The sequence below is a fragment of the Cyclopterus lumpus genome, chromosome 9, assembly GCF_009769545.1.
Source record: "Cyclopterus lumpus isolate fCycLum1 chromosome 9, fCycLum1.pri, whole genome shotgun sequence".
NCBI lineage: Eukaryota > Metazoa > Chordata > Actinopteri > Perciformes > Cyclopteridae > Cyclopterus > Cyclopterus lumpus.
In genome coordinates, this window is record NC_046974.1 from 1,376,292 (window position 1) to 1,394,516 (window position 18,225).

At 44.6% G+C, this 18,225-nt stretch overlaps 2 protein-coding genes across 2 annotated transcripts; one reads left to right on the top strand and one right to left on the bottom strand.

The window, feature by feature from the left end:
• The first annotated feature begins 3,606 nt into the window (after positions 1-3,606).
• On the top strand, positions 3,607-6,041 carry LOC117736035 (actin, cytoplasmic 1-like). The gene is made up of 8 exons (XM_034541042.1): positions 3,607-3,763; positions 3,845-3,973; positions 4,078-4,188; positions 4,284-4,368; positions 4,483-4,644; positions 4,762-4,953; positions 5,138-5,319; positions 5,627-6,041. Exons 1-8 carry the CDS (start codon positions 3,641-3,643, stop codon positions 5,768-5,770), a joined length of 1,128 nt encoding a protein of 375 aa, XP_034396933.1. The 5' UTR covers positions 3,607-3,640; the 3' UTR covers positions 5,771-6,041.
• Positions 6,042-7,214: 1,173 nt separating this feature from the next.
• LOC117735821 (GTPase IMAP family member 8-like) lies at positions 7,215-16,502 on the bottom strand. Its single transcript, XM_034540705.1, has 7 exons — positions 16,260-16,502; positions 12,721-13,893; positions 11,147-11,962; positions 8,186-8,330; positions 7,865-7,987; positions 7,580-7,666; positions 7,215-7,359 (listed from the first exon to the last, which is right to left on the bottom strand). Exons 1-7 carry the CDS (start codon positions 16,276-16,278, stop codon positions 7,215-7,217), a joined length of 2,508 nt encoding a protein of 835 aa, XP_034396596.1. The 5' UTR covers positions 16,279-16,502.
• Positions 16,503-18,225: the final 1,723 nt, after the last annotated feature.

Sequence of the window (18,225 nt, forward strand, 5' to 3'; positions counted from 1 at the left end):
AGGGGGCGACTCCTCTGGTTGTATAGAAGTCTATGCTTCATGTGTTAAAGCTGCAATCTCTCTCCTGACCACCAGGGGGCGACTCCTCTGGTTGTATAGAAGTCTATGCTTCATGTGTTAAAGCTGCATTCTCTCTCCTGACCACCAGGGGGCGACTCCTCTGGTTGTATAGAAGTCTATGCTTCATGTGTTAAAGCTGCATTCTCTCTCCTGACCACCAGGGGGCGACTCCTCTGGTTGTATAGAAGTCTATGCTTCATGTGTTAAAGCTGCATTCTCTCTCCTGACCACCAGGGGGCGACTCCTCTGGTTGTATAGAAGTCTATGCTTCATGTGTTAAAGCTGCATTCTCTCTCCTGACCACCAGGGGGCGACTCCTCTGGTTGTATATAAGTCTATGCTTCATGTGTTGAAGCTGCATTCTCTCTCCTGACCACCAGGGGGTGACTCCTCTGGTTGTATAGAAGTCTATGCTTCATGTGTTAAAGCTGCATTCTCGCTCCTGACCACCAGGGGGCGACTCCTCTGGTTGTATAGAAGTCTATGCTTCATGTGTTAAAGCTGCATTCTCGCTCCTGACCACCAGGGGGCGACTCCTCTGGTTGTATAGAAGTCTATGCTTCATGTGTTAAAGCTGCATTCTCGCTCCTGACCACCAGGGGGTGACTCCTCTGAGACACGTCTCACTGCCCCGTCAAGGTTCAAAGAGTTATCGTCGGCTCCAAGATGGAGGACAACGCCACACAGCGAGCAGAGTTATCAGCAAAGTGAATTATGATTCTTTATCGATAAAGAATCATATCCGACCTCAGACGGTGGTGGTGTAACCATGGTGATGGTTCTCTTAGCTGACCCACGTTCTCTACAATAGAAAACCTTTGACGCTTCATTAGAGACGGAAAAGATACATTAAAATGCTACATTAGAATTAATGCAAATATATAAAAAGAAATACTTTGACAAGTCTGATTAATACAAAGATGGATAAATACTGCAGATATGGTATTTTATTGTCCTTTGTAGACACCGATACATTGATATTGTAGATGTTGTTTGATATGAACTGCATACTGTGAGATGAATATTGTGTATACTCTGTTCTGGAATGCATTGTTTATGCTCCCATTAACGGAGCAGAGATTTATTTTAAATCATAAATCGTCTCCAAGACAATCTTGCATCCGACACTAAAATGTATCCAAAAACATAGTGACATTATTATTATTAATAAAGAAAACAAAATAGCCATTAACACGTGATTTGTCACGAATGCGCTCCATCTAGTGGTGACATGAGGGTCCTACAGCTGAGATATGATGTGGGAGTTTTTATATACTTAACTGTAAACAATAATTTGAGATGCTGAGATGATTGACAGCTTTCATATTCAGACCTTCTGGTGCAGCAGATGACGAACGATCCTCAACACAGAAGTCTTCATGTCGTTACAGAAGGAAACCAACTACGGACCAATCGACATTTGGCCTAAAATGTCAAATCACGGCTTAATGTTGACGGTTTATGAATGCTAATTAATAAAGTAAATCCCTTTGAAGGCTATAAGTGTAATCCTGTTACTTCCTTGTCGTGGTTACTTCTAGAAAACACATAATAAAATTGAATTCTGAATAAATGATTGTATTTTTATTTGGACCCTTCTTGTCAATAGTAAAAGTGGATCATCATATATCACATATTATACTGAATATTATTATATGATAAATATATATATATATATATATCATATTATACTGAATATTATTATATGATAAATATATATATATATATATATCATATTATATATATCATATGATACTGAATATTATTATATGATAAATGTTTACATTTATATACTGAATTTTATGACTAAGATGTCCTATTATGTCAGTGTTGGATTAAATGTTAAATATTTAACTACAAAGTTGAACTGCGTGTTTGATACTTTTTTTGCATTGAATCATTCTGGGATGTTGCTGAAATTGATTGATGGCCCTACCGAAAAGAAATTGTAAATAATATATCCTTTATTGATCCCCGTGGGTAAATTAAGGAGCAGTGGGCTGCCGTGAAGTAACTGGGGGTTCAGTGCCTTGCTCAAGGGCACACCAACATGACCTATGGGGAGAGCGGGGATCGAACCGGCTACCTTGTGGTTGCACAACACAAAGCAGAAGTCCTCAACCCACATCATTCCAGGCGAGCTGGCCGCTCACCTGGACCAATGAGAGCTCGCCCTGGGATGTCTGGGCGCGGCCCGCTCACCTGGACCAATGAGAGCTCGCCCTGGGAAGTCTGGGCGCGGCCCGCTCACCTGGACCAATGAGAGCTCGCCCTGGGAAGTCTGGGCGCGGCCCGCTCACCTGGACCAATGAGAGCGCGCGCCGAGAGAACGTTACCTTTTAAGGACAACGCGAAGCGTCCTGCGGTCGGGGGCGGGGCTTGGCTCCTGATGACCTCACGAGGTTAAGTATCACGCGCACTGCACCAACAGACACACCCGAGACTCACCTGCACAGGTAAGACGCAGTGCTGCTGCTTCCGCCGCCTTTCAGTTATGAATGTGTTCAAACTGCTCCGGTCGTTTTATTCAAAGAGCATGTTTATAGATATCTGCAGGTGTGTGACAGACAGGTGAACACAGCCATGACATTCCACCTTTTAGAAGTACATTCATGTCGGAGATTAAATTGTTCTGGAAAGCTTTTGAAACCGCAGATTAGTGTCCACCTCTTTTTAAAATGGTCGATGTTCATAACTCATGACGTCGAAGTTATGTTTTAAACCAAGATTTAAACTTTCTGACCGAAGCTACAAAGTTATTGAGAGAAGTTATTTTTAAATATAGCTGTAATGTTACCAGGAAGCAGCAGCTGGTCTGATGAATCAGATGAATAACTCAAATGTACCAGGAAATGAAGACTTTGTGGTTACCATGTTTCTAGTTGAAAAGGGGAAACCTGAAAGTTGAGCAACAGTTGTACTGAATGTCATGAAGGGGGAGGAGCCTCCAGACCAGGAAGAAGTTTGATGCACAGAACTTTATTCATCTTAATGTCGTGTGTAGTTCAACTCCTGAGATTAAAAAGGGTGCAGTTGATCTATGACTGTAGAGTGTTATAGAGGAGTGATTTAGTGTTCTAGGGGAGTGGTTTAGTGTTCTAGGGGAGTGGTTTATGGTCTGTCTCAACTTGTTTGAGAATGTCCTGCCAAAAGAGAAAAAGTTCATCCGGTTGGATGACTTAAAGCGCCACGCCCGACCAGCAGAATGTGTCCTGGTTCAGTTTAGTCTGAGTAATTCACATGGAGAGACGCAGCAGAGCAGGAACCAGCCAAGTGGATCCTCATGTTGCACAAAGGGCTTGACCTCTTGACCTCTTGACCTGTTGCTTCACGCAGGATTCTGTAACCGTGTTTCAAGAAGTCTCTTTCTTCTGACACTCTTCCTAAAACTGTGAAAGTCTTATTTACTGAGTAATTTTGATTGTATTCTGTTTTTAAAACATTTGGTTGGACAAAAATCAATAAAATAGTTTACAGGTTAATAACTATCGTAAAAGACCTAAAAAAACAACTGATACTAAAGGGAAGTCCTTGATGGTGCCATTGGAGAACCTTTGTCTTAATCAAGTGTTCTTCAGAAATGGAAGACGACATCGCTGCCCTGGTTGTGGACAATGGCTCCGGCATGTGCAAGGCCGGCTTCGCCGGTGACGACGCCCCCCGCGCCGTCTTCCCCTCCATCGTGGGTCGCCCCAGACATCAGGTACGCTGGCTACAGGCCGTTCGCTCCCCCCTCCAGGTGAATGCAGGCAGCTTGTGACCCTGAAGGTGTGTCTGTGCGCAGGGTGTGATGGTGGGAATGGGACAGAAGGACAGCTACGTGGGAGACGAAGCCCAGAGCAAGAGAGGCATCCTGACCCTGAAGTACCCCATCGAGCACGGCATCGTCACCAACTGGGACGACATGGAGAAGGTAGACGTCCACCGGGTGCTCACCTGAGTGTCCACATGCACGTACATGTTCACCTGAACGCTTGACTACTGCAACAACCACTAAGCGTCTGTCCCGTCCTGCAGATCTGGCATCACACCTTCTACAACGAGCTCCGCGTGGCCCCTGAGGAGCATCCGGTCCTGCTGACCGAAGCTCCACTCAACCCCAAGGCCAACAGGGAGAAGATGACCCAGGTGTGTTCACGCTAGGATCACATGAGGCCTGTATGGGGAACCGGCTACAGCGGGTTGTTGGTCTTCAGTGACACCTGGTTTTCTCTTTGGTACAGATCATGTTCGAGACCTTCAACTGTCCTGCCATGTATGTGGCCATCCAGGCCGTGCTGTCGCTGTACGCCTCCGGTCGCACCACAGGTGAGAACGTGACCTCTGACCCACTTCCTGCTCAGGAAATGGACTTGTAGCACCAGTACCTGAGATGTTGGTGTTCCTCACCATTCAGTGTCTTTTGCTTGTAACTGGTTGCAGGTATTGTGATGGACTCTGGTGACGGCGTCAGCCACACTGTGCCAATCTACGAGGGTTACGCTCTCCCTCACGCCATCCTGCGTCTGGACCTGGCTGGCAGAGATCTGACCGACTATCTGATGAAGATCCTCACTGAGAGGGGCTACAGCTTCACCACCACAGGTACGAGTTTAATGGACTGAAAGCAACTGAAGTGGAGCCTCCACTGACTGAAGGTCCTTCCACTACACACCCTTCTGTATGTAACTCCACCCTTTCATTTCCTCCCTTGAACACCAGCCGAGCGTGAGATCGTGCGAGACATTAAGGAGAAGCTGTGCTACGTGGCTCTGGACTTCGAGCAGGAGATGCAGACGGCATCCTCCTCTTCCTCGCTGGAGAAGAGCTACGAGCTTCCTGACGGACAGGTCATCACCATCGGCAACGAGAGGTTCCGATGCCCCGAGGCGCTGTTCCAGCCTTCCTTCCTTGGTGGGTACCGACTTATTCCTTTAGGCAAATTCTGTAAAGCATCAACATTTAGAAGCTCGTCTTAGCTTCCAGATGTGTACACCTTTTGCCCAATGGCTCTACGGAAGAGCTTGTGCAGCGTCTCTGGCCACAGGTGTCTGAGTGGTTTGAATACAAACACTGAACTCTGGTTCTTTGTGTTTAGGAATGGAGTCATGTGGCATCCACGAAACGACCTACAACAGCATCATGAAGTGCGACGTGGACATCCGTAAGGACCTGTACGCCAACACCGTGCTGTCAGGTGGCACCACCATGTACCCCGGCATCGCCGACCGCATGCAGAAGGAGATCACCGCCCTGGCCCCGCCCACCATGAAAATCAAGGTAGAGTTGCTTTTTGTTTTTGTTATGCAGATGAATGAAGGACAAATCATTTGTATAAGTTCTTGTTTTCTAGACTCTGATCTGAAATCTACAGAGAAAAGACAACACTGGGTTTAATGACTCATCTTTAAAAGAAAAAAAACTGCATTACAGAGCTCTTTAAAAACTATAACTTAACCTTGTGGTAGTGAGAAGATGATGAGCACAAGCTACATTGAGTCAATGCTTAAAGCCAAACATGGTTGACAGGCGCTACTTCCAATAATGCTTGTTCATGTTAAGCATCACTGGTTCTTCTCTCCTCCAGATCATCGCTCCCCCAGAGAGGAAGTACTCCGTCTGGATCGGAGGCTCCATCCTGGCCTCCCTCTCCACCTTCCAGCAGATGTGGATCAGCAAGCAGGAGTACGACGAGTCCGGCCCGGCCATCGTCCACCGCAAGTGCTTCTAGAGGTCCAGGCCGCCGTCTCGCCCCCCACAGGCTGCTCGGTGGTTTGGTCCAACTGGAGCGGTCTCATGTTGGCGCTGCCCAGAAGATGAGTGAGACCATTTCTGAACAGGTTCTAACTCTCAGCTCTCGCGCCTCCTGGTGATCACTACTGGAACTAACAGTATTATCACTGCACCTTTAGTTTCTACCAACAATTGAATGCAATCCATTGCTCATCACTGACCCGTCAGAGTTGAGATGTATCAATATGTGTTCACTGATCAATAAAATGCCAAAGTTGAATGTTTATCTCTCGTCGTCATTTGCTGCAGAGTTTCAGAAATGTGTAAATGTTGTTGCTATTTCCTGATTTTCCTCTTCCCCTTATCACTTATGTTATACATTAAAGCACATAATCATGTTCCTGATTGGTTTTACCTGCAGACAACTCAATTTTGAGAAACGGTAAAAGAAGCTATAGGTGAGGTCATTAGAGTAACACATGTCAATTTTCCTATCGAAACATAATTTGATAAATGCAATTCACTTTTCACTTACCTTTCAGAAGCCACTCCTACATGCAAAGTACTCCAGAAGTGTCTGTAGTTATGTGGGCATAGTGCCACCATGGGGCCAACAATGTCATTCATACATTTTCATGTGTCAAAGCAATTCTATATTTGTTTTGACAGCTGCTCATGAGCATAACAATGCAGCCAATACTGACTAGTACTACTACTACCTCATTCTTGCTGTCCAAAACATAAGAAAGGGAAAGTAATTCAATTGCCTTTCTCCACATTCTCTGTATTTCAGAAAAATCAAAAGATGCATACTGAGTTGTTTAATCTTTACATTTAGTGGCAGGCTCATGTTACACCGCCACCTGCTGTCCACCCAGTAAACCACACGCAATGGCAGCTGACAACCTGCTTGTTTGGTTCGTAATCAATAAATATCCTGTTGAATGTGCTTTATCACTAATATCAATGTTATCAATACGGCCAGTTGTAACTTCAGTGGGAGTTCCACCTGGCTTTACAGGTAATTCAATCAGGATTCAACAAATGAAACTAATTGTTTGCCTGTTTTGTTTTTATGAACAAGATGATCAAATATTTACAGATATTGTAAGATGTAAAGATAACTTTAAAAAAAAGAAATTGTGACTTAATACAAAATTTAGAAAATGCATGTACAAATAATTGACAGTAACTCCAGTACAAGTTAAGGGTAACCCAAAACATAACCCGATCATGTTTATAAAAGCTTGTGCATAAGCTCCTCCCACTGGGCCACCGACTTACAGGCTGAGAATAAGAAAATCTTGCCACGAAGCTCCGGGGCCCAAAAAAATGGTTTGCGGGCTGGATCTATACGGGGTTGGTTTGTACTGTCAAGGCGAATGGTAAAGAGTGGACCCGGTACGAGGTTGGGGTACCGAGAACAAGAGGGCGAGGGAAGGTTACCGGGGACAAGAGTGCAAGGGTGGTGCACCGAGGTCAAGACGGAGAGGTTGGGGTAGCAGGGACAAGAGGGTGAAGTTGGTGTACCGAGGAAGCGGGTACAAGAGGTTGGGGTACCGGGGACAAGAGGGCAAGGGTGGGGTACTGGGGACAAGAGGGCAAGGGTAGGTTACAGAGGACAAGAGGTCCAGGGTGGACTACTGGGAACAAGATGTTGGGGTACCGGGGACAAGAGGGCAAGGGTGGGGGACCGAGGAAGCGGGTACAAGAGGTTGGGGTACCGGGGACAAGACGGAGAGGTTGGGGTCGCAGGGACAAGAGGGTAGGGTAGGGTACCGGGGATACAAGGGTGAAGTTGGTGTACCGAGGAAGTGGGTACAAGAGGTTGGGGTACTGGGGACAAGAGGGCAAGGGTGGGGGACCGAGGAAGCGGGTACAAGAGGTTGGGGTACTGGGGACAAGAGGGCAAGGGTGGGGTACTGGGGACAAGAGGTCCAGGTTGGACTACTGGGAACAAGAGGGCAAGGGTGGGGGACCGAGGAAGCGGGTACAAGAGGTTGGGGTACCGGGGACAAGACGGAGAGGTTGGGGTCGCAGGGACAAGAGGGTAGGGTAGGGTACCGGGGATACGAGGGTGAAGTTGGTGTACCGAGGAAGCGGGTACAAGAGGTTGGGGTACTGGGGACAAGAGGGCAAGGGTGGGGGACCGAGGAAGCGGGTACAAGAGGGCAAGGGTGGGGGACCGAGGAAGCGGGTACAAGAGGTTGGGGTACTGGGGACAAGAGGGCAAGGGTGGGGTACTGGGGACAAGAGGTCCAGGTTGGACTACTGGGAACAAGAGGGCAAGGGTGGGGGACCAAGGAAGCGGGTACAAGAGGTTGGGGTACCGGGGACAAGACGGAGAGGTTGGGGTCTCAGGGACAAGAGGGTAGGGTAGGGTACCGGGGATACGAGGGTGAAGTTGGTGTACCGAGGAAGCGGGTACAAGAGGTTGGGGTACTGGGGACAAGAGGGCAAGGGTGGGGGACCGAGGAATCGGGTACAAGAGGTTGGAGTACTGGGGACAAGAGGGCAAGGGTGGGGGACCGAGGAAGCGGGTACAAGAGGTTGGGGTACTGGGGACAAGAGGGCAAGGGTGGGGTACTGGGGACAAGAGGTCCAGGGTGGACTACTGGGAACAAGAGGGTGGGGGACCGAGGACTAGATGGCGATGGGGGCTACTTGGGACAAGAGGGTGGGCTACCGGGTAAAATATGGTAAAGGTGGGGTACCGGGGACAAGACGGTGGGGTAGCGGGGACAAGAGGCCGAGGGTGGGGTAGCAGGGACAAGAGGCCGAGGGTGCTGAAATGACGGAATGGACTCCGATAATAAAGACAATATGAAAGATTGGAGAATTCAGCTTGAGACAGACTCTCCCTGTGAATATCAGGCTCTAATATCTGTGAATATCAGGCTCTAATATCTGTGAATATCACATTGTTCCTCATCATCCAACATAACCACCATTGAATGCCTCTTTTGATATCTGCAGAATGCAACACATGAAATTTGAAGAAGTATTATTCGTGTACAGACTCACTTTTGACTGAACATCAAACTTTATTTAATTTAGTCTGTTAAATAGTGGCTCATATTCATTATCATTTGATCGGAGATCTTATTCATATAGAAGCACAGTTTTGAAACTGTGATGGAGAAAAACAACTCCTCGAGGTCATTATGAGAAATAATAATCATAATGAGTTATTAAGGAGTTTCTAATTATGACTCACAGGATTCATTGTGTTCCATCACAGGTGTGGAAATTAATTCCCATATTTCCATATTTCTCACGAGTTTGTGAAATCAATGATCCAGATGACACGAACAGCAACAGAAGAGGTGGAGCAAATCATAAAGACATAAACATGAAACAGAAAAGTAGCTCTTCAGCTCCACCTGCTGGACATGGACAGAAAGGGTAACACACTATTATTTCAGCTGTTTTGGAGGATTGTAAACATGGACCACTTTGAGGATCTGGTTCAGGTCTGCTTTCTGACCCCAAAGTCCAAACTCAACCTGTAGAAGCAGCATTTAGTTAGGATGCTCCTCATCTCTGAAACTAACTGCAGCTCTGCTCCAACTCTCAGATCTCTAAGATGTTTGTTGCCTTTTAGCTCAGTTTCACTTTGTATTTAAACATGCATCAAATAAGTCAAACAAAACGAGAATCACAAATATAATAAACAGCAAATATAGCAAAATGCATTAAACAAATACTCATAAACGAGATCAATGAGTTGGAAGTATACACTTATATAGTTGTTCCTCTTCATTACACACGAAACCCAACCAAGTGGTTTTGTTTTTTAATGTAATGTCGTCCAAACGGCCTGGTCCCTACATGAAAGTAATAGATTGTAGATTTGTGTTGGGACAGCACTCATATTGAGTTATACATTGGAGAGTGATCAATTCAAATGGTTTATTAATATTGTAAGCATTATTCCATCATTGCTGCAGCAAATATTTCACTAGGCTGTGTTCTTTCCTCTTTAATTGTCTCCATCCAACAGGTTTGTAGGTTTGTTTGTCAGTGAGAGGTTTGGGTTGTAAACTAAATTATTTACAGATAGTTTGATTACATCCTTAGTTGACAATATTTCTATATGCAGACATTGAGCACATCAAATATAAACAAAACAAAAGTACCGATAAGTAACTCGATACTTGATAAGTAATCAAAGAAGCAAACCTTCTCATCTCCAACATTCATACACCACATTTGACAAATGTCCACAGAGTAAAGGGCCGTGGACAGAAAACAACATGTTAGACGCATGTTGACCTGAAGGTGGCACGAGATCAAAGGTCGAAGGATGTCCGAGTTAGTACAGTTCATCCTGTGGGGAACATGAATGTCTCATTGTTTCACAAAAAAACCCTAAAATGTCAACCTCATGGTGGCGCTAGAGGAAAAGTAGGAGGATCATCAAAGTCAGTAGGATTCATCCTCTGGAGAACGTGAATGTTTGAACCAAGTTTATTGGCAATCCAGCCAATAGTCAGGAGCCACGCCCCTAACATGCCACGCCCCTAACATGCCACGCCCCTAACATGCCTTCCAAATAAAATGCCTCATGAGATGGAACAGTGTGGTTTGTCAGGTCCGTTCAGAAGCTCCGCTATCAAGTCACTTAATTGTTTTTCATGTGTTTTCTGCAGGTTTTCTTTTGGCTCCAGATGTTCCACATTATTTTTTTCTTTTTCCTGTTTTTTCAGCAGCTCACTGACGTTTTGGACATTTTTCCTGTTTTTGGTGAGACACTTCACTAAGTCCCGGATTTCTTCTTGATGTTTCTTCTTCATTTGTTCTTCACTGTGAGCTGAAAGTGCCATTAAAATGTCGTATTGTTCCACCGTGTCTTTCAATTGTTCTTTCAACTCCTTCGTGTGTTTCTCTTTGAATTTGTTGAATTCCTCCGCTTTTGTTCTGGCTTTCTCTTCGAAGTCCTTCTTCAAAAGCATCAGGCATTTAACATAGTTTCCCTCTAATTCCTTTTGACTTTCCACCTCCTTTTCTCTCCTGATTCTATCTTCTTCTTTTCTGTCATTTTCATGTTTCTTCTTTTCCTGCTCAAGTTCTTTTAGCTTGTTAATTGCTGCACGTTCTTCCTGTTTGTTTTCCCGATCTCTTTTGTCCCACCACTCTTTCCGTTGCCTTTCCTGAGCCGCTTGTTTTTCTTTCATGCATTCGGTTTTCTGCTTCAGCTTTTGGTCAAATGTTTCCTTCTGTTCAAATTCTACTTTTTTGTTTTTTTGTTTTTCCTCCAAATCTTCAATTTGTTTTTTCCAATCCTGTCGCTGTAATTCCTCCTTTATTTTTCTCTCTTGGTCTTGTTGTTCTCTCTTTTGTTGTTCTTTCTTTCTTTTGTCATGCTCCTTGCTGATGTAATCCTTAAGTTGTTTGTCTTTCAATGCTCTCTCTTGTTCAGTTTCCGCTTTCTGTTTTTCCAATCTTCCTTTCAAGACCTCCATTTCTTCTTCCTGTTTTCTTTTAAAGTCCTCCATCTTCCTCTGCATCTCTTCCTCCTTGTCCTTAAGGATCCTCTCCACTTCTTTCTTGATCGCGGTCTCGGCCTCTTGCAGCATCTCATTCGTGTAGCAGCGGCCTCCATTTGTCTTCACCATGGTGTCAATCTTGGTTATCAACGAACTGACCTGGATTTTGTTTTGTTTATCATGGTTATTAAACACATGGTATCTTCCTCCACAGTCATTGATTAGTTGTTTAAAGGATGCATCACATTCTTTAATGTACTCATCAATAGTCTGCTCCTCGTGCTCCAGTGAATCTCCTCCAGTGAAAAGAATGATGGTGAACTTTTCAGCATTTTCCCCAAAGCCTTCCTTGATGAGTTTTAATGTCTCCTTTTCTTCTTTTGTCAATCTACCAATGTGTAACACCACCAGGAAGACATGTGGTCCAGGAGCCAGGAGACTGATGCATTTCACCATCTCCTCATTCACCTCCTCATGGGTCAAAGTTGTGTCCAACACACCAGGAGTGTCGACCACGACCACAGGACGACCGTCCACTTCACTCTCTGCTTTCTGACACTGTTTGGTGACTGACATCTGGCTCGGTTCAGCTCTGAACTCCTTCCTGCCCAGAATGGTGTTTCCTGAGGAGCTCTTTCCGCTGCCAGTCTTTCCTAGCAGCACAATCCTGAGGCACTCTGGGCTCTGCTTCTCTTCATCACCTGTGAAACAAGAAGACCTGGAGTTACTTATCTTGACAGTTCAGAGTCAAAGCACAGCCAGAAATGTTTGGGAATGAATGACCACTAAGCCTTACAGCTACACCGACGACTACCTTACATATACCGATTGGCAGAGGTCGCTGATGCCTTTGATCACATTGAGACGTGTCGCCTGCAGAACTTGTTTTCCTTTTCTCAATATTCTTTTCATCGCACCCCTCGTCAATGTCACAATAACCAAGGCAACCGATCAAATCAAGTAAGAGGCGGGCTTCATTTATGCTGGTAGATGTGCTTCCTGTGCAGAGAAGCCATGAATTGGGGAGTTTTTTTAAAGATGACATAGAGTGGGGAGGTAATGTAGTGCAGAAATATAATCTGGCAAGTCAGGCATGAATAACGGTTTCATCATTTTTGAAAGACAACATGTGATATTATTCTGATAATGGTTTGCAGGATCACAGCTTAGATAGATCGGGGTAACGTCCACATAATAATGGAAACTGATCTAATGTCTTTGAATAAGGAGGACAGAAGTTAGCATTCACAAGAAGAAGAGGACTGGCACCCAGCCATAGGGCATACTGGTTGCAACTGACCTGGGTCATTCATTCCATGCAGCACCTGACCACCCTGAAATACTTCAGGGACGTATTGAGTAAACCAATGACAATGTAGAAGACCATGACAGCAGTACACCTTCAAAGAGTCTAGTATATGACATTGCTTGGAGCTGGTAAAGCCATTAAAATACTTACATGTAATATTGCTCTTTTTCAGCATCTGAAGTTCAGCTTGTTGCATGTTGATACATTTATCTTGCTCTATGATCTTTACTATTTGGGCATGGGCAAATATTTCTGTTGTATAGCAGTTTGGTCCGACCACAGTATCCAACATCTTGACAATCTCCTGCTGGTCCTCCTGCTTGATGTTGAGAACAGTAGATCTTCCACCCCAGCTCTGACAGAGAACCTGGAGGTCTCTGTTCCTTCTTACATAATTCACAGCATCTTGAACTGCAGGATCTGAGTCCACAGTGAACAGAATCATGGTGAAGTCATTGACTGGAGATCCAAATGTCTTCTTGATGGTCTCTAACTCTTTCTTGTCTACATCCATGAGGGGACCCACAGGTAGGACCAGGAGGAAGGCATGGACCCCCTCAGGGTCACACAGGGAGATACACCTGAGGGATTGCTCCATCACTTCCTCCTGAGGCTTCCCACACAAGGCAGGCAGCTCCACCAGAGAAACCTGACGTCCACTCACCTCTCCCTGATGTTGAACACACTGTGAGGAGTTGGAGGCTGAATGAAGGTCTCTCTGACCTACAATGGCCTTGGCTGCTGAAGTCTTCCCTGCTCCTGTCCTCCCACACAGAACCAGGTTTAAAGACGGTTTTATCTCTTCAGTGAAGGTGAGGAAGGTTCCTTGGTTTTCATGCACAATCTTCTCAATCTGCTCCATCAACAGCGAGTGGTCATTCTTTAACAGGTTGTAATGTTTTCCTCCACAGTCTTTAAGGAGCTGTCTAACAGAGAAATTGGCTTCCATCCCTTCATGTGTGGTGATGACAATTGAGTGTTTGAAGGCATCCTGACCAAAACACCTCAGGATGGACTTTAGTGTTCGTCTGTTGTTTGTTAAATCAGAAGACTCCACCACGAGCAGGAGAACGTTTGGTCCAGGAGCACAAAGAGGGACACAGGTTCTGAACTCTTGTCTCACTTTGTCCTCAGTCAGACTGAAGATATCAGGTGTTTTCACTACTGTCAGAGGATTCCCTTTCCACTCTCCACAGATGGCCACACAGTGGTTGATGGGGGGGTGTTTCCTGAGATCATAGTCTTGGTTACCAAGGATGAAGTTGCTGAGTGTTGTCTTTGGGTTTTCACTTTTCCCCAACAGCAAAATCCTGAAAGTAGATTCTATAATACAACAAAAATATTGAGTCAGTGTTTGGGAGTGGCACAACAAAAGGACATGTACACTCATCAGTCAGTCCAACTTCCTGTTGTTGAAGGGTGTTAAGAAGGGGGCTCTCAGAGCTCTAATGCTTCTGGGAACTAGATTACAACTTGTTTTAAATGGGTGTCTAGTCTGATCAAAATTTGGAAACAGGTCAGTAGTTTTGAGGGAGCTGGAGTCCAGCCCAGGTTTTTAAACATTGGTTCAAACATTCAAACAGTTTAACAATAATCAAAATGTAATGTTGTGAGTTGCAAGGTGACGTCAGTCAGTTCATTAGACTTTGTTAATGACGGAGAAAACGACACGTTTTAGAGCCTGAATGAACACCAGAAGCAGACAACATTGGTTGCAAACATGTCACAGCATTGATAGGGAAGGGGTCAAAGGTCATGGACTGGGAATCAGTGCAATGATAGAAGGGACCTTTACATCTGATACCTTGGATTTGAACATGCACAGTTATCACATGACTTGTGCTCTCATTATACTCGTGCTTGGCGCCGTAGCGCGAGCCTCAGCAGATACCGAACTCTAAGCATCTGCCGCAAATGCCAAATCGGAACCATTCAATATCATTGCTAAACCTCAACCATATGTAGTCAACGCCTAACCTTATCCATACAAGGTCGAGGGCTAACATGAACCAATGCCACATCTTAACTATTCAAAGTCAATGCCAAACCTCAATAATTTGAACTGCAGGATCTGAGTCCACAGTGACATGAACCATTGGAGGTCAATGTCAAACATGAACCATTGGTGGTCAATGTCAAACATGAACCATTGGAGGTCAATAACAAACATGAACCATTGGAGGTCAATGACCAACATGAACCATTGGAGGTTAATGACAAACATGAACCATTGGAGGTCAATGTCAAACATCAACCACTGGAGGTCAATGTCAAACATGAACCATTGGAGGTCAATAACAAACATTAACCATTGGAGGTCAATGTCAAACATCAACCACTGGAGGTCAATGTCAAACATGAACCATTGGAGGTTAATGACCAACATGAACCATTGGAGGTTAATGTCAAACATCAACCATTGGAGGTCAATAACAAACATGAACCACTGGAGGTCAATGTCAAACATTAACCATTGGAGGTCAATAACAAACATTAACCACTGGAGGTCAATGACAAACATGAACCATTGGAGGTCAATAACAAACATTAACCACTGGAGGTCAATGTCAAACATGAACCATTGGAGGTCAATGTCAAACATGAACCATTGGAGGTCAATAACAAACATGAACCACTGGAGGTCAATGTCAAACATGAACCATTGGAGGTCAATAACAAACATGAACCACTGGAGGTCAATGTCAAACATGAACCATTGGAGGTCAATAACAAACATGAACCACTGGAGGTCAATGTCAAACATTAACCATTGGAGGTCAATAACAAACATGAACCATTGGAGGTCAATAACAAACATTAACCATTGGAGGTCAATGTCAAACATTAACCACTGGAGGTCAATAACAAACATGAACCATTGGAGGTCAATAACAAACATGAACCATTGGAGGTCAATAACAAACATTAACCATTGGAGGTCAATGTCAAACATTAACCACTGGAGGTCAATATCAAACATGAACCATTGGAGGTCAATAACAAACATGAACCATTGGAGGTCAATGTCAAACATGAACCATTGGAGGTCAATGTCAAACATGAACCATTGGAGGTCAATGTCAAACATCAACCATTGGAGGTTAATGACAAACATGAACCATTGGAGGTTAATGTCAAACATCAACCATTGGAGGTCAATGTCAAACATCAACCATTGGAGGTCAATGTCAAACATCAACCATTGGAGGTCAATAACAAACATGAACCACTGGAGGTCAATGTCAAACATTAACCATCGGAGGTCAATAACAAACATTAACCACTGGAGGTCAATAACAAACATGAACCATTGGAGGTCAATGACAAACATGAACCACTGGAGGTCAATAACAAACATGAACCATTGGAGGTCAATAACAAACATGAACCATTGGAGGTCAATAACAAACATGAACCATTGGAGGTCAATGTCAAACATCAACCACTGGAGGTCAATGTCAAACATGAACCATTGGAGGTCAATAACAAACATGAACCATTGGAGGTCAATAACAAACATGAACCATTGGAGGTCAATAACAAACATGAACCATTGGAGGTCAATGTCAAACATCAACCACTGGAGGTCAATGTCAAACATGAACCATTGGAGGTCAATAACAAACATGAACCATCGGAGGTCAATGTCCAACATGAACAGGTCTCACTAACAGTGGAACTGAACTCACCTGGTACTGCAGTCGTCATGTTGTCACTCTGCTGGAAACATCCAACACCAACTTTAACCGTAGCACCTAAAAAGGAAGTAGAGGATCTTCTTCTGTTAAATGGCCACACCTCCTGTCTTCTTCCAGTCAGGAGTGCATGTGTGTATTGTTGTTGTTAATGGTTAACACACCTATCTTTTCTCAACATTTGAACAGTTAATAACTATGATGTTATTATCCTACTGGTTCACACAGTCTTCAATGGAAGAGACTGAAGTGTTTGTAATAAAGCAGCTTGTCTGTCGGCTTGTCGTCTCCCACTAAGGTGTGGTCATGGAAGTACAACCACATACCACAACTACATTCCAAGTACAACTCCGAGGTACTTCTACTTTCCTTCTGTATTTCCTTTTCATGCCACTTTAAAACTTACTTTACAAACTACGAATGTTGGACAAAATACATGAAATATACACGTAGTTGATTGACAGTAAATGAATGTACGAATATACATGTACAAAAGTAATACTGATAATAATGTTAATGTAAAAGTAACAATATTGAGAAGGATAATGTGGTGGAAAATGTATCATAGTGTTGTTCTTAATGTAACTTTGACCTCACCAGAGAAGAAAGACAATAACACATCTTATTATTGTCTCTCTCAGGAACGCAGAACAACAACATGCCAGCAGACAGAACCGGTTGACATGACGTAGGAGGAGGAGGAGGAGGAGGAGGAGGGGGAGGAGAAGGACGGGGAGGAAGAGGAGGAAGAAGAGGAGGAGGAGGAGGAGGAGGAGGAGGAGGAGGAGGAGGGGAGGAAGAAGAGAAGGAGGGGGAAGAGGAGGAAGAAGAGAAGGAGGGGGAAGAGGAGGAGGAAGAGGAGGAGGAGGAGAGGAGGAAGAAGAGAAGGAGGGGGAAGAGGAGGAGGAAGAGGAGGAGGAGGAGGAAGAGGAGGAGGAAGAGGAGGAGGAGGAAGAGGAGGAAGAAGAGGAGGAGGAGGAGGAGGAGGAGGAGGAGGAGGAGGGGAGGAAGAAGAGAAGGAGGGGGAAGAGGAGGAAGAAGAGAAGGAGGGGGAAGAGGAGGAGGAGGAAGAAGAGAAGGAGGGGGAAGAGGAGGAGGAGGAGAGGAGGAAGAAGAGAAGGAGGGGGAAGAGGAGGAGGAAGAGGAGGAGGAGGAGGAAGAGGAGGAGGAAGAGGAAGAGGAGGAGGAGGGGAGGAAGAGGAAGAGGAGGAAGAAGAGAAGGAGGGGGAAGAGGAGGAGGAGGAGGAGGAAGAGGAGGAAGAAGAGAAGGAGGGGGAAGAGGAGGAGGAGGAGGAGGGGGAGGAGAGGAGGAAGAAGAGAAGGAGGGGGAAGAGGAGGAGGAGGGGGAGGAGCAAACACTGTTTAAAGACAATGTCACTCTCTTTCTGGGTCAGACCTCTTAACCCTTTGTGGGTGGAGCTTCTGATTAATAAACACTTAAAGACAAAATAAAGACAAATACGTGCAAATATTATTACATGAAGTATACGTGCACATATTATTACATGACGTATACATGCACATATTATTACATGGAGTATACGTGCACATATTATTACATGAAGTATACGTGCACATATTATTACATGAAGTATACATGCACATATTATTACATGAAGTATACATGCACATATTATTACATGGAGTATACGTGCACATATTATTACATGAAGTATACGTGCACATATTATTACATGGAGTATACATGCACATATTATTACATGAAGTATACGTGCACATATTATTACATGGAGTCAAGTGTCTTGCCCAAGGACACATCGACATTGGCTACCAGAGCCGGGGAGGCGGCCATGGGAGAAGGGCTTGATTTTGTTACTTGGTTGTTTTTTTTTCTAGCTCACAGGTGTGCTCATTTAAACCCTCTTTGGCTCCACCCTCTTGTGATGTCAGGGAGAGAAAGGTGTGCTTTTAATTCTCCCTTTCTGCTACACTCTTCCCC